The sequence below is a fragment of the Trichoderma aggressivum genome (genome assembly GCF_033847375.1).
Source record: "Trichoderma aggressivum f. europaeum strain CBS 100526 chromosome Unknown scaffold_037, whole genome shotgun sequence".
Taxonomy (NCBI): Eukaryota; Fungi; Ascomycota; class Sordariomycetes; order Hypocreales; family Hypocreaceae; genus Trichoderma; species Trichoderma aggressivum.
The window spans coordinates 360,888-376,775 of record NW_026946403.1 but is presented as its reverse complement, the minus strand read 5'-3'; the positions used below and the strand labels follow the sequence as shown (position 1 = coordinate 376,775).

The 15,888-nt window shown below is 52.2% G+C and overlaps 5 protein-coding genes across 5 annotated transcripts; 4 read left to right on the top strand and 1 right to left on the bottom strand.

Moving 5' to 3' along the window:
• Nucleotides 1–77: 77 nt before the first annotated feature.
• Triagg1_8039 (uncharacterized protein) lies at nt 78–2,939 on the top strand (the record flags this gene model as incomplete). Its single annotated transcript, XM_062902842.1, has 1 exon — nt 78–2,939. The coding sequence occupies one exon, from the start codon at nt 78–80 to the stop codon at nt 2,937–2,939; it is 2,862 nt and encodes a 953-aa protein (XP_062753119.1).
• Nucleotides 2,940–4,470: 1,531 nt separating this feature from the next.
• On the top strand, nt 4,471–6,687 carry Triagg1_8038 (uncharacterized protein; the record flags this gene model as incomplete). Its single annotated transcript, XM_062902841.1, has 5 exons — nt 4,471–4,656; nt 4,722–4,808; nt 4,874–5,178; nt 5,258–5,466; nt 5,543–6,687. The coding sequence occupies 5 exons, from the start codon at nt 4,471–4,473 to the stop codon at nt 6,685–6,687; spliced, it is 1,932 nt and encodes a 643-aa protein (XP_062753118.1).
• Nucleotides 6,688–7,396: 709 nt separating this feature from the next.
• On the top strand, nt 7,397–10,239 carry Triagg1_8037 (uncharacterized protein; the record flags this gene model as incomplete). The annotated part of the gene is made up of 7 exons (XM_062902839.1): nt 7,397–7,957; nt 8,069–8,105; nt 8,180–8,201; nt 8,267–8,315; nt 8,377–8,461; nt 8,551–10,115; nt 10,183–10,239. The coding sequence occupies 7 exons, from the start codon at nt 7,397–7,399 to the stop codon at nt 10,237–10,239; spliced, it is 2,376 nt and encodes a 791-aa protein (XP_062753117.1).
• A 1,297-nt stretch (nt 10,240–11,536) lies between these two features.
• Nucleotides 11,537–12,424, top strand: Triagg1_8036 (uncharacterized protein; the record flags this gene model as incomplete). Its single annotated transcript, XM_062902838.1, has 1 exon — nt 11,537–12,424. The coding sequence occupies one exon, from the start codon at nt 11,537–11,539 to the stop codon at nt 12,422–12,424; it is 888 nt and encodes a 295-aa protein (XP_062753116.1).
• A 661-nt stretch (nt 12,425–13,085) lies between these two features.
• On the bottom strand, nt 13,086–14,944 carry Triagg1_8035 (uncharacterized protein; the record flags this gene model as incomplete). The annotated part of the gene is made up of 2 exons (XM_062902837.1): nt 13,086–13,263; nt 13,341–14,944. 2 exons carry the CDS (start codon nt 14,942–14,944, stop codon nt 13,086–13,088), a joined length of 1,782 nt encoding a protein of 593 aa, XP_062753115.1.
• Between the last annotated feature and the right edge of the window lie 944 nt (nt 14,945–15,888).

The following is a 15,888-nucleotide window of genomic DNA, read 5'->3' as shown; positions in this document are numbered from 1 at the left end:
GGGTTACTTCGACTCCCTTCGCCCAACACTGCAAATACATGTCGTTCTCATAAGAGCATGTTGTCTCACAGTTGGAGATGATTCAACCATTCCTCCGTGCTAGGCCACTGGCCCGTACGACTACCCTGTGGGCCATTCGTCGACAGCTGCCTCTCACCAACCTTGGTTTAAGAAGCTTCACGGTCACTCGGGCGCTTGACGGTAAGCCAGCAGGGAAAGCGCGAGAAAAACGTAAACGGAGGATCAATGCAAAATTGCGGGAGGCTGCTACTACCAAAACGAAGAAAAAGAAGCTGCCAAAGGATAAAAAGCCCAGCCCTGCAGAGCCTGCAGAGTCCGCGTTGGATGGAGGAGAATCCCAGCATAGAGGAGAATCACAGGATACAGCGGCGCGACCAACTGCAGGACTATGGACTACCCTGAAATCTCGGCTTCAATCTTCGACTTCGAAAAGGCGAGCGAAAGCTGCCCCCAAAGACGACCAAGAAGATGTGGATGTAATGGCTCGCTATGCGGCGGCACCGATGGCTCCAGGTGACATACCTCCCGAGAAGACCTCTTTAGCCGGGAAACTTGCAAAAGGCAGGAAAGCAAAGGAATTGCCAAGACTAGATGTGAAGACGATAAGACCTCAGCATCTCAAACTATGTCCGGTCGAAGAGGATGCTTTGCTACCGGTACCGCAGCTCAAACATAACCTCGACCGGGTGCTGTTCAACCCGGGAGTCTATCATATGCAGGATGACCGGTCTCGGGTCTTCAATTTCGACCCTTATCTTGCTTCTATCATGCCAGTCAAGGAATTTGACTTTGATGCGCTCAGGAGCTATGTTACCTCATCCAAGGATGTCAAGTTGAGACAGCTCAGCGCCTCACATGTGATGAAGTATTGCGGCTCAACATCGAGCATGACTTCAATTCTCTCCCATTTTCATTTCCTGCTCTCCGCTTGGAGGAAACCTAATTTCGCATTTCTATCCCGATCAATAGAGCCCGAGTCCTATAATTTTACTGCCATTAGCCGTGGCCCTTCTGCTGCCTTTGCACACTATAATGATGGCACCTATGCGTTTGATTCGGACAAAGAATACGACACGGAGAATATTCTGAGCTTATTGGGCAAGTCAATGGAAAAGCTCCTTACATTGCCGAAAGATGAATTCGAAAAATATAGGCTATCGCGGTCTCATCAGTTGTCAGAAGAAGAGAGAAATGCACAGGACTCTTTTCATTACACGACTATGGGCGATTTTATGATGCGCTCTCAATTGGACGCCTACGATCCTCGACTCCCTGGTTCTGGCATGTTTGACTTGAAAACTAGGGCGGTAGTCGCCGTCAGGATGGATGTTCGAGGTTACGAGAAAGGTGCCGGCTATGAAATTCAGAAGCGATTTGGCCAGTGGGAATCTTTTGAGCGGGAATACTACGACATGATCAGAACTGTTTTCCTGAAATATTCTCTGCAGGTGAGAATGGGCCGTATGGATGGCATCTTCGTCGCATATCATAACACACAGCGGATATTTGGCTTTCAGTATATCAGCTTGGAGGAAATGGATGTGGCTCTTCACGGAACATCTGATCGCCGACTGGGTGATCAAGAATTCAAAACAAGTGTTGCTCTTTTGAACGAGGTTATGAACAAGGCAACACAGCGTTACCCTGGGCGAACGTTGCGATTGCATGTCGAGACGCGGGATACAAAAGTCCCTCTCACTTATTTCTTCGTGGAGCCGGTGACGGAGGAGGAAATGAAGACGACCCAGGAAGCTGGGAAATCATCAGTTGAGGAACTGGAGCGCGAGTTTCAGATTCTCAGCGAAACTGAAAGCGAAGAAGACTCAAACAGAGCCGAGAGTATTGAGCAACCCGAATCACAGCCATCCAATGAAAAGGAAGAGCAGATTTCCAACGAGCTTTCCTACCAGGACCCGCCAAACGAAGCTGCCTGGAACGTTATGATGGCAAAAGTTGACGCAACGGTAGAAGATGAATCTCTTGGCATAGGTTCTGTGAGAGAGGCTGTTCAGGAGGCTCTCGAACAGAGTGGAATTCTAAACGGCAAAACGGAACTGGAAATTGAGCAATACTTAGATGCCATGGTGGCATCTCTCACAGCACACTCTTCTAAGATTAAAGAGTTGAGGGACAGATCAGACGACCCAAGAGATGTTACAGGGTCAGTTCTCGGGCGTACCACAGATGATAACCTCGGTGCGGAGGAAGAGTTTGCAGCAGATGAAAAACAGACCACGGAGCCTGAATATGGCCAAGATGGCTCGGAGATGCGGGATGCCTCATTGACTGACTTGATCCTAAAAGCCACCGAGGGAATTGATAACAGGGCAGGCAACTTGAAGACGTTTCAACGCATGTTTGCTGATCTAGCTACAAAGTCCGAGCAAACAGATTCAGAAACTAGCGAGATGACAGAAAAGCTATCTGCCGAAGACGATGTTTTGGACGAAGATGAATTTGCCGAAGAAGATGACGAAGATGAAGACGATAGTGAGGCTGTTGAGACCCCGGAAGGAGCTGGGCAACAAGACCGTGAATTATTGGGCATGATTGTTACAGTTCGTAACCTCGTCAATGGCGAACAGGTTGACCGACCTACGAATCTCAAGAAGGACGACGATTTTGACTGGACGGTTGAATATAACATTACTGAACTGCGAGACAAAAGAGCGCGGAGAATCTACGCAGGGATGAAACAGCGGCGGAGAAGGGTATTTGCACCATCGCCCTCGGATAGGTGGGATTGGTACAAGATGTTCCGGGGCAAGTTACCGGAGCTGGCCAAAAAGGGGGAGCGGTTCAGAGAAATGCGTTCGCAGCAAGAAGCTGGCGGTCCAGTGCACGTTGCTTGGGAGCGAGAAGGTCTGTCCCACGAAACCTTTCAACCCGCCGGAGAGGATATCAAGAAAGACACATGATGGGTCACGAAATCACGACGTGGCTGTGAGACGGCGGAAAGCTGCTCTCGTGTACAATAATGGATTTTGTATAAAACTGTGAAACTGCTGACTGGTCTAATTTGGCCCGGGGACCAAGAGGACGGCTGTATTATCACTTGGATATTTACGGGAGGAGAAAAGAGGAGGGTCAATGGATCAATGTTTGTTTGTATGTACTATAGTGACGAAGACATGTACGATTTGCCGACAACTCTTGGGTATAGTTGCTCCAGTCTATTTCGTAACAAAAAGCTCTTGGAACCGATGCCTCGGACATGTCGACTGTCAACGAGCAGCGGCATTTCTCACCCGAGGCTTGGCTGCGTCAAAACCAACGCCAAAGCCATCAAACAAAGGACGCCAAGCAAAAGATCGCTCGTTACGAGAAAAGCGCGAACGCAGCGCTTACTTGTATGGGCATAACTTGGACGGCCCGGGATCGTCGGCGCTACAAACAAAGGAAGCCAGGTTTCCATTTCACATGGTAGAGCTGCTCGGCCGACGACAAACGCTGTGCAACCCCTCACCCACGAACTTCACTAATGTGCGGCTTTCTGCGTTGGGGACCGAGAGGGATGAAACAAAGCCCGAGCATTTTAGGCGGGACATTGGCCCAGCCAGGTGATTGTTGCAGGGTTTTGGGCTTGGCTTACATTGACTGCGCTGAAGTGGCATTTGTGCCTTGGCTCGTGATTCATGTGAAGACAGAGGTTGGAGTCATTGGACGTGGAGCAGCCTGTCTTACACGAGACTGGGAGCAACATGCTGCTGTTGGAATCTCTACCACGTACGAACATGCGAGTCTTCAATTTATAAGTACATGGAATTACAAGCACAATTAGCGCAATCTTGAACTAGATTAGATGCCATCTTCCAGCACATTTTAATTACCGCACCCTCTCAAAGACACGATGGCAACCGAGCTTCAAATACACATCGTATTGAATCTTCCTGTCGTCGCACCGCATAAGCTTTCCCCAAACAATCAGCCGCCGATACCCTCCCCCGCCTCCTGATCTGCCAGGCCGCACACCATTTCCTCTAATTAACTGGTCTCTGCCGATGCATGTGTAGGAGCTTGTCTCTGATTGGATCTCCATCTCGGGGCCTCGCTATTAGACAAACCTCCCCTGAGGTCGTTGAGGGATTCTTACTGGACGATGCCTCGGTCCTGCATTCATTCAGCGTGGCATTGGGGATGGAGCGAGGCAGAGTCCGGAAGGTCATCCGCCCTGGCGAGCATTCTTGACTTGGCACAGGGCCGGTTCCTTGTGAGCTGAGTTTGCCTTGTGAAGGCCCAAAGTTCGTAATAGTCGAGCGGAGAGGATTCGCAACGGCCTGGATTGCAGCTTGGAGATGGGTGGGCACTAACATCGTGTAGGCAGGTGGGCATGGCTGTCGTCGATTTATATATAGCTATGATGGAGGGCATTATTTGGTTCCTGGTTCCTGATCCTTGCGGACAACCAAGGCATCTGAAGGCAGCTCAAGCCAGCATTTGTTATCAGCTATGCGTCCCAGCTCGACGCTCTCCCTGCTGGCTCTGGGCTCTGTTGCCCAGGCCGCGGTTTCTCTTGAGAATAGCAGCCTCCCTCCTCGAGATATCGAGAACATCGAGAGGGCTATTGAGGCAAGAAGCTTGGCCGATGATATATGGAACGATATCAAGAATGCTGCGACGTGCACTGCTTGCCAGGTCAGAAAACACCATTCACAGTCAGTCATATATGTAACTGTATACATGTACTCACACGGCTCCAGGGCATTCTCGTCCTTCTCAAGGGCATCGCTGTATTTGGAGATGGAGCGTTTGTCAGCGTGGCTACGGAACTCTGCAAGCTCGCAAAGGTACATTACCCAGATGACCACGACGGTCTGATTTCCATCCAGCCGCGGCTAACGAAAGTCTTCAGGTTGAAGACAACGATGTGTGCGAGGGCACCGTGGCACTAGAGGGCCCCATCATTGCGGATGCTATCCGAAACATGGATCTCGGGTCCGATACATCAAAGCTCTTCTGCGGATCATTCCTTGGCCTTTGCCCTGAGCCCTCTGTTCCTCAGTGGAAGATCCCCTTTCCCTCTCCGAAGCCACAGACTGGTCGTCCTGCGTCGAGCGGGAAGACGCCTCTCAAGGTGGTTCAGTACTCGGATATTCACATTGACCCTCTTTATGTGTCTGGCTCAAGCTCGAATTGCACCAAGCCCATCTGCTGCAGGTGAGTCGATTTGTACAAACAAGAGTGACGATGAAGTCAAAAGATAAAGGTAATTACTGACGATATCATTACTATAAAGACCTTATACCGCAGCTGATGAGCCTGGCCACTCAACATCGCCTGCTGGGCCAAATGGAGATCACAAGTGCGATACTCCTGTCGGCTTAGAAATTAGCATGTATCAGGCCATCAAGAACATTGTTCCAGATGCTGCCCTAACACTCTTCACGGGCGATATTGTTGACCACGCAATCTGGAACACCTCACAGCCTTACAACCAGAAGCAAAGTTGGTGCTCCTTTTTCTTGGATATATTGCTTATGAGCAATGCATAGTTGACTAACATCGATACTTCCACTTGCAGTTTCTGACGCATACACTTATATGAGCCAATATCTGGGTATCGTTTACGGTACCGCTGGTAACCATGAATCCAATCCCACAAATGCTTTTCCTCCCAAGTCCATCAGCAACTCATCGCAATGGGTATATGATGCCCTATCTGACCAATGGACACGCTGGGTGGGAGCCTCAGCGGAATCCGAGATTGAAAGTATCGGCGCATACTCTACCAAGTATCCTAATGGCAACTTGAGGGTCATCTCTCTTAACACCAACTTTTACTACCGCATGAACTTTTGGTTGTATCAGGAGGGCATTGAGCAGGACCCTGACGGTCAAATCCAATGGCTGGTGAATGAGCTCGACGCTGCGGAAAAGGCAGGAGAGAGAGTTTACATCATTGGACACATGCCCCTTGGAGAAGGCGATGCTTTCCACGCAGGGTCAAACTACCTTGATCAAGTTGTGAACCGCTACTCGTCAACCATTGCCGCCATGTTCTTCGGCCACACGCACGTCGACCACTTTGAGGTCAGCTACTCCGACTACAACAGCCGAGATGCCTCGCATGCTGTCATGGCCTCTTACATCTGCCCCTCGCTGACACCTACCTCGGGCATGCCCTCGTTCCGAGTATATGATGTCGACCCGGAGACGTTTGCGGTGCTCGACACCACGACCTACATTGCTGACATGACCAATTCGGATTTCCAAACAACCGGCCCCGTGTGGACGAAGCTTTACTCCGCCAAGGAGACGTACGGCTCCAAGCTGAACCCCCCCGTCACAAAAGCAAGTGCCGAGCTGACGCCCGCGTTCTGGCACAACGTAACGGCCTTGTTCGAGTCAAACTCGGACGTGTTCAACCAGTACATCTCGCTCAAGAGCCGTGGCTGGAACGTCGCCTCGTGCACTGGGGACTGCCAGAAGCAAGAGCTCTGCCAGCTTCGAGCTGGTCGTAGCGAGAACAACTGCGTGGTTCCTTCAATCGGCCTTCACCTGAACAAGAGATCGGATGAGCTGCACGGTCACTCGCATCACCGATCCCACGACCACCAGGAATGCGGCATGTCGGCAGGCATGAAGACGCTGGGCTCTTTGGCTGTGAGGAAGGATTTGTTGGATGAGCTGGAGACCCGGGCCAATGAGTTGAAAGCCAAGGCTTGAGGCATGGGAGAAGGTTGTATTTTGCTCTTGATAGAGCGTAATGAAGACGTCTTTTATCCCAATTGCGCCGAATCATTGATATACGGACGAGATGTCATGTCATGCTGGAAGCTATGAAGGCGAGATCTGTCCGAGCAGCTGCGAATTCGGAATTGTATCGTTAAGTACCTAGACGTGAGAATGTGAAGCCGGAGTCTACTAATGGAGGCCGCCGGCGCAGGCAAGTTCCTATGGAGTGCTGGTGTTTGTGCTGCCTTTTCAAGCAAACTTCCAAGGTACCTGTACAATATACACGATTAGTAGAGATAGCGGTGAGGGCTTTTTTCAGCTTCATTTCCTGAAAGTCACAAGGATCAACAATGTATTGTACTCGTAATAGTAGTAGAAACAATGAGCTTAGACGATGGAGCAGATGCGCGTCTACTGTGCACGGCTTTGTTGATATTACGGTCATACCCCAAGTCATGCACTTGTACCTCTACTCAATGCTGCTCCTTGACACACCAATTGTTTTGCAGCTGCAATTGTACAGGTACCGTCTGTGTGTCTACATGTACCTACGGCATCCCTGACACTCGATTCACTATGGTGCTCTATTTCAACATCCCCAAACTTTCGCATCCACGTTCGTGTCTCAGCTCTCGATTGTCACTCTTCTGCCTCGCTGGAAAAGACGCTTCTGTCCGTAAATGTTTGCCCGCACGCTCGCATGCTAGGACTGCGGCCACGGCTCAAGGCGCGGCCTTCTCTGCTGGATCTGATTCGCGAGGGCAGCATCAAGGGCTCTAGCGACACCGAGTCCAGCAGCGACGAAAGCGACAGCGACAGCGCCAGCAACAAAGACAGCGCCCCATCCCCTGACCCGCGGTCCCCTGTGGGCGCTGCCAGAAGCGCTCCAGCGGCGAATACAGGCCCCGGAGGCGCTGAGCCCGCCACAGGCACCAACGCCGCTTCGGGGGCCAGTTTTGTTAGTAGTAGCAGTGCAGGTGGCCATTTCGGCCCCAGAGCTCGAGCTGGTGGGACTGGCAGCGCTACATCATTGCCTCCACCCCCGAGCCCTGTCCTTTCAGCAGCTGCTATCAAGCTTCCTCTGTTGCGAAACTCTCCACCTCCAACTCCATCTCCTTCTGCTTCATCTCCCGACTCTTCTCCTACCGCTGCCGATCGAGAGCTCGACAACGCTCCTCCTCTCCAATCGCTCACGATGCCTTCTGTATGCGTCCCCCCAAACCCTCCCCGCACGTCTCCCAGCACCGTCACTCGGGCATCGGTGCGGGAGCAGACAAACTACAGCCGAAGCCGTTGACGAGCTGGAAACGACGACGAGGCTGATGCCCCGCTACGTCAATCACTCAGGAAGCTGACTTGTATGGCGCCACAGAAAACCACAGAACAAGATGGCGATGCCATTCACTATGGTAAGGGCGTGATGATGAGAGAAGAGCCCTTGATTTGGACAAGACTGAGCAGAGTTGCTGACAATGTTGCGCAGGCAAGATCTACTCCATCTCAGGGTTGGTCACCTCGATACATCCGGATCTCCATCATACAAATGGCTTTGTTGCTAACCCAACCGCAGTCCCGTCATTGTCGCCGAAGACATGATCGGTGTTGCCATGTACGAGCTGGTGAGTAACATTACAATGATCAGCCACAGTCATGGCTGATTAGCTAATTGTTGGCGTCCAGGTCAGAGTCGGTCACGACAACCTCGTCGGTGAGGTCATTCGAATCAGCGGCGATCAGGCTACCATTCAGGTCTACGAGGAAACTGGTATGACGACACTCCCTTCCACTCTCACCTCTACACTCCGAAACCGATACGAATTACGTCAAGATTCGATGCTGACCAAGCTCCCCCAGCCGGTGTCAAGGTCGGTGACCCTGTTGCTCGAACAGGCAAGCCTTTGTCTGTCGAGCTGGGCCCCGGCCTGCTCAACAGCATCTACGACGGTATCCAGCGACCCCTAGCCAGCATCTCCAAGATCTCAAAATCCATCTATATCCCTCGAGGTGTCGCTGTTCCTGCGCTCGACCGAGAAAAGAAGTGGGAGTTTACTCCTCAGCTCAAGGTTGGCGACCACATTTCCGGCGGCGATGTCTGGGGAACTGTGTTTGAGAACTCCTTCCTGGCGGTCCACAAGATTCTGTTCTCTCCCCGAGCCCGAGGTGTCATCACCAAGATTGCCTCCAAGGGCGAGTATACCGTTGTTGATAAGATTCTTGAGGTCGAGTTTGATGGCAAGAAGACAGAGTATCCCATGATGCAGTCCTGGCCTGTCCGAGTTCCCCGCCCGACGTCTGAGCGTTTGACGGCCGATCAGCCTTTTGTTGTCGGCCAGCGAGTTCTCGATGCTCTCTTCCCCAGTGTCCAGGGCGGTACCGTTGCCATTCCCGGTGCTTTCGGCTGTGGCAAGACTGTCATTAGTCAGTCCGTCTCCAAGTTCTCCAACAGCGACATCATCGTCTATGTTGGATGCGGCGAGCGTGGAAACGAAATGGCTGAAGTCTTGAAGGACTTCCCCGAGCTCACCATTGAGGTTGACGGCCGCAAAGAGCCCATCATGAAGCGAACTTGTCTCATTGCCAACACCTCCAACATGCCCGTCGCTGCTCGTGAAGCCTCCATCTACACTGGTATCACAGTCGCCGAATACTTCCGTGACCAGGGTCTCAACGTCGCCATGATGGCTGATTCATCGTCTCGATGGGCCGAGGCCCTTCGTGAAATCTCTGGTCGTTTGGGAGAAATGCCTGCTGATCAGGGTTTCCCAGCCTACCTGGGTGCCAAGCTCGCATCCTTTTACGAGCGAGCTGGCCGAGCCCAGACTCTGGGATCGCCCGAGCGAAGCGGCAGTGTCAGCATTGTCGGTGCCGTCAGCCCCCCCGGTGGTGACTTCTCGGATCCCGTCACCACTTCCACCCTCAACATTGTCCAGGTCTTTTGGGGTTTGGACAAGAAGCTTGCTCAGCGAAAGCACTTCCCTTCAATCAACACCATCGTCTCTTACAGCAAGTACAACACCGCTTTGGACAAGTGGTACGAGCAGAACAACCCCGACTTCCCTAGACTGCGTGACCGCGTCAAGCAGTTGATTTCGGACTCCGATGAACTGGACCAGGTCGTCCAGCTGGTCGGCAAGAGTGCCTTGTCCGATACCGACAAGATCACACTTGATCTTGCCGTTTTGATCAAGGAAGATTTCCTGCAGCAGAACGGTTACTCCGATTACGACCAGTTCTGCCCGCTCTGGAAGACGGAGTGGATGATGAAGCTCATGATTGGATTCTACGACGAGGCACAAAAGGCCATTGCTCAAGGCCAGAGCTGGGCAAAGGTCCGCGAGTCAACAAGCGACCTGCAAGCCAAGCTGCGTCAATTGAAGTTTGAGGTCCCCACCGATGGTGAAGACGTGATTGTCAAGAGGGTATGTTATGATAATTTCCACATGTGGCGAGGTTGATGTCCGTGGCTAACATATATATTCTCTGCAGTACGAGGCTATTCAGCAGGAGATGCTGGACAAGTTTGCCTCGGTCGCCGACGAGTAAAAGGGCACTGTCGTTTTTTCTTTCTTCCAATTGTTTGTAGATGTGGTTGCGCGCATGTATATGTACGTTGCAGTGCTGGGACCTTGGAGCCATGTGGTAACTCAGGAACGAGGATGGTAGAAGACGGCCAAGAGACTTTGAGACGCCGCTTAATATTGTACCAGCTCAATGTCAATGTTACTTTTCGTTTAATTCAAGCACCGCTTTGTTCCATTGGCTTTGTTAAAATGTCTATCAACGTGGGGAAATGCTAGCCAGCATCCCAACTCTGTTATCCAGCATCCCAGCGATTGCATGAGGTTCAAGTGGCAGAACAGAATACAGGGGGGAGCCTTTTATTTCCTCACCTCACTGACAGGTATCAAATAAATAATAAATACCAAAAGTACCCAAGTAGCTCTTTGAGTAGCTGCTATTGTCACTATTTTTTGCTATTATTGATATTTTAGCCCAACTACTAAATAGTATCTGCTACTATGGAGCCCTGGAGGGTATATTTATTATCAAGAGGTTTAGTAAGGCTGCAACAGCTAGGTCAGAGGGAGGCTACGCCCCAGCCTTTGGCTTGAAATCCAGAATCAATCCGTACCTCAACCCGATCGGCCACAGCTGACCAAGTCAAACCTTGATTGAGGGACCCAACCTCCCAACTTCTCGCTACCCCAGCTCGACGAGCCAAGACGATTCGGGCCATGTGGTCATTATTGAAAGAGAAGCTGGAAACAGGACGACTGCGCCCATTGATGATGGCAGTTCTGGAACAACTGGAGGGCCCATCTTGGCAAGCGACAACGCCTCGCAGGCACCACGAGAAGGGTCTCAAGAACTGAGCAATAACCCCCCTGGGTCCCCTGGCTCGGAAGATTCAGGCCACAAAGTATGACCGAGTATCTGCTCATATAGCTACCTATATTTTTCTAGTATCTGCTGCTATGGCTATATTTCTCCAGTATCTGCTACTCTTGTTATATTTCGCTAGTATTTGCTACTAAAGCTATGTTTCTCTGTAGTTAGTCTCTGATATTCTTATATACCCATCTATTACTTGTGACGTGGGATGCTGGATAGCAGAGTTGAGCATATTCATCAACATATGAATCAGCTCCGTCATCTTGCTCGTCGATACAGTGCGAATAATGTGTGACGTTTTAGTAACATCACTGTGCGAAAATCATACATCAAGCCAGCAGCTAATTGGACGAAGATCAACTCATGTCATCCTGGGTGAGAGTGAACTGGCCTGGAGAATAGAGCATAAAATATCACTTAATCGTCCTCTTTTCCTTTGCTTGAAATAATGTCCGAAGACCTCCGTGATGAGGTAGAAGCTCTCAACTCCATCTACGGCGAGGGCTGTCTCGTCCCCTCCGAGGACCAAGATGAGAGCCCGACATCCTCATCTACAACATATGTATTACGGTTACCCGGCGATGAAGCTTCGTCCTTGCGGCTACAGTTTCCAGACTCATACCCAGCTGAGCCACCGGCGGTGTTAGGGACGCAGCACAGTTCCGGAGGGAGAAAGGGCGCCGGCGCAAGGGACCTGGGTGTGTTTAGGGAAGCCCTAGGGACGGTGTTCCAGCCGGGAAGCGTGTGTCTGTTCGATGCGGTGGAAGAATTCGTGAGAAGGATGGAGGAGGAGAGGGAAAAGGAGGAGCTGCCTCAGCAGCAGGAAGGCGACGACGCCGAGGATGGCGAAGGGGCGAACGCGGACCGGGGAGAGCGCGCGGTGGACGGCGGACAGACGGATTTCGCAGCCATGACGCCTCCTCCGTGGACGCTATCGGAGGTAGTGGTGGAGAACAAGTCGACGTTTGTGGCTCACGTTGCAAAAGTCGCGTCGCCGGCGGAAGCGAAGCTCTTCCTGCAGCACCTGCTGTGGTCTGATCGCCGGATTCGCTCGGCGACGCACAACATCACGGCGTGGAGGATACGCGGGCCGGGGGGCACGAGCTATTCCGACTGCGATGATGACGGCGAGGATGCTGCTGGTGGGAGGTTGCTGCATTTGCTGCAGTTGATGGAGGTTTGGGATGCGATGGTTGTGGTGACGAGGTGGTATGGGGGTGTGAAGCTTGGGCCGAGGAGGTTTGCTTTGATTAACAGCGTGGCGAGGGATGGGCTTGTGAGGGCTGGGTTTGGGGATGGGGGCGGGAAGGAGAAGGAGAAGAAGAAGGGGAAATGATGGTGATGAGAGGGGAGAAAGGGAGAAAGAGGAGGGATGTTTATATACCTTTATATAACATAATAGAAGAGCATGTTACACACTTCTGCCGCCCCCATGAGGTGCTTTTCAAGAGACAGGGCAGGCACATCATCTGATTTATTATACTTGCTCAACACACAAGAATAATACGAGCGAATGTGTTTGGGATTCTTTCTTTGTTTATTTTGCAAGTTACTCTCTCATAATGCGTCATGTTTTCATTGCCATCGTTATCCCGATAATCCTGATCCAATATAACGGATGGCCAGCTTTTGCGTAGAAGTAGTAGTAGTAGAAGTAGAAGAAAGCTAACAGCAAAAGCAAAAGCCAAAAGGCAAGTAAAACATCAAGGACAGACAGGCATGCTCCCATACAAACTCTATAAAAAAATCTTAATCTTGCGGTACCATCTCTTTGATGTTCTTTCATCCAAATCATTCCAAACTATTGTCGTGAGATGTACCAGAAATCTCTGCGGCTGCTCATGGCCGTGCTTTCATTGTTTTGTTTTTTTGAGGAACCTCCTCGTTCTGAACGTCGTGTGTCTTTTTAGTTGAGCTCGTCGTGCACTCGCTTGGTGCTGGGGGTTATAAAGATAAAAATAAAAAGGAAAATAGCCGAGGCCGCTCATGAGCCTGCTCTATGCGGTGGCAGTTTCCTTGCTGCTTCGGGACTCGGGAGCCACCAGTGACTTTTCCCATTCATCCATCAGGTTGTTGGCCGTCCTCTTGAGGTTGCTCGGGGATAGATGATGAACAACGCTAGGAAATAGGTCCTCAAGCGTCGGAGAAAGAAGTGATGCATCGGCTTTCCTCGCCCTAAAAAGATTGTAGGTCTGAGTATCAGTCACTCCATTCGTGTGCACAGCTTCATGGAACAAGGCATAAATCCTTACGGCTTGGCATCTTCTTCGTCTTCCTTCTCGGGAATGTCATCAATGCCACTGCTATTAATGGTAGAACCACTCCAGCGGGCAGACTTGGTGGAGACGGGGGAATCCCAGTTGGACCAGTCAGTATCGTCAACAGAGTCGAAACCAAGCGGTGTCCAGGAGAATTTGTTCCCTTTCCCAGTCCCGGTCTTTGGCTTCAGCTCGGGGGTTCTGTTAGCTTGGGATGTGGTCGACGCGGCCGTACTGGAACCTTCATTACTGCTGGTCCTAGTGTGGGTGGTGGCATGGTTCGGCTTACTCGTATCTTGCTCACGAGCATGGGCGATGGAGGTCGACAGTGGTCTCTGCGGCTGGCCGGTCACCGGTTCATCTCCGACGGTAATCTGGCGAATGTCCTCTACGAAGGCGCGGAATCCTAGCTTGAAGTCTTCGACAACGGATGCGACGCCGACGACAGACGCCATGGTTTGCTGGGACCGGGGTTGCCAGGATGATCGCTTTGCCAGGGTCGGGTCGGTGAGCTGGGCCATCCTCTGTTCGACCGATGGGAGGGCGATTGGATCTGCTTGTGTGACTTCGTTGAGGGAGAATACGCTCTCGGTCCGTACGGGAGAGAGAAGGGATAATGTGCGGGCGTGCCCACCACGAATAATCTTGCGGCGGGCCTGAGCAGGAGTGGTTTGGCCTTGGAGAATGTGCTTCCGACGATCCAATTCAACGCTACGCCGTGATGCCACCAAGGCATCATCGTCGATGCTGGCCTGCGAGTTGCCAAAGGGATCGTTTCTGTGGCTGTTGCTTCGTTTGCGGTAGACTTCTTCCGATGCCCATTGCTTCTTTAGCCGTGCCAATTCCGTCTCAGCCTGTGCGAGTTCCTCCTTGAGCTCCAATACTCTCCGCTCCTGCGCCGCAATTGCGATTATGAACTCGTTTGCATTCGACGGAGAGGTGGCAACGGAAGCAGGAGTCTCCAATGGCGTTTGAGGAACCGACGAGACCATGGCTGACGCGGACAGGATGGCCGGCGAGTCGGCCAGCCTCGGGCCGTCAAAGGGCACGGCAACGGGAAGGGTAAGCGAGAGGCGGTTCTTGTGCCTCGAGACGGAAGGGGATGCACGTGAACGGCCTCGAGTGAAGGAGTCGCTCCGGGGAAGAGGCGGTGGAGGCATCGCCTGCGACTCGTCAAAGGTGGACGAGGTACTAGACGCACTGTGCGATCGTGAGATTCCAGGGGAGGAGGAGGAGGAGGAAGCGAAGGTGGCGGTCCTGGCGATGCTGCTGGTATCGGTCACAGGGCTTCCCGCCGCCGACGAGCGAAGACGGATCTCGTGCTGCTGCGAGGCCATATCCAGGTACCTGGGCAGGTTGATGCGGGCTCGTAAAGACAGGACGATTACAGGCGATAGAGAGTGGCTGCCGTCAAGCGGACGGCGTTTTCCAGAGTGCAAATGAGTGGCTGGGGCCCTGAGGCGCCGGAAGTGAACGGAGACGACTGCTACTCGGACAAGGAGTGCTCTGTGGTGGTCCTGGCTTAGCAGCTGGTAGTCATCGAGGAGAGGGCGAGCACTGCTGTCGACGATGCAAATTCCAAAGGGCAGGCCGCTCATGGGACAGCCGATGCTGATAAGGAGACAGGAAGGAAAATCGGACGCTCCCGCTCTCATAATAGCACCGGCTGCGGAGCCCTGGCCAGGTTTGTGCAGTCCTTGGGGCAGATGCGACGACTCCGTTTCGTTTCAGCGCAGGGCAGTTATTGGACAGACCAGACCGCGGCCGGGGTCGCCTTACCCAGAAGTTGCCCGGGGACACGACAGGGGGTGTCGAGCCGTTTGTCAACAGAGGCGGATGCTCTGGAGCTAGGCCGGCGTGCTTGTGGTTCTAGTCCCGGTACCAAGCAAATACTAGGCAGTAGATAGAGGAGGCGGTGGGCGGGCGGATGCTATGGATGTTATATGCAGATGCAGATGCTGCAGCCCGACGAGAACTGCTGGGCACAAGCGACAACAACGACAACAGCAGCCCGGCAAAAAAAGAGGTTCAAGTTTGGATGGAGGCCCGAAAGAGGGGGCGGCTTCGTTTTCGTTTTGCCTTGCTGTTTTGTTGACGCTGAGATCCGCTTGTCCCCCTCCTCGCTTCAAGAGGGGGAACAGAGAATGTCAATTTTGTCTCAAACCCAGACCGACCACTCAGTGTACGGCAACTCGTGGACAAGTGGGCGCAAGTGAGTGGTGTGTGTGTGTGGTGTGCTGGCAGCGAGTGAGTGGTGCCTGAAGCTTCTCAAATTATTGTTGATGTTGCTGAGCTTCGTCGTACCGGTGATGATGATGCCGATACCAACACCAGGCGAGGTTGTACAATACAGGCGGGAAAAGTTGCAGAATGGAATAGCTCAGCACCAGGCAGTCAGATGTATATGTATCAACCGTGACCTCCGTTTCAACGACCATGACGCAGTTATAACCACTTGTTGCTCGTACGAGGTCAGACATGCGTTTGGCTCTTGGGCTCCCTTGCGGAGGCGTCAACTGACTTGCACGCTGGAACCCGAAGC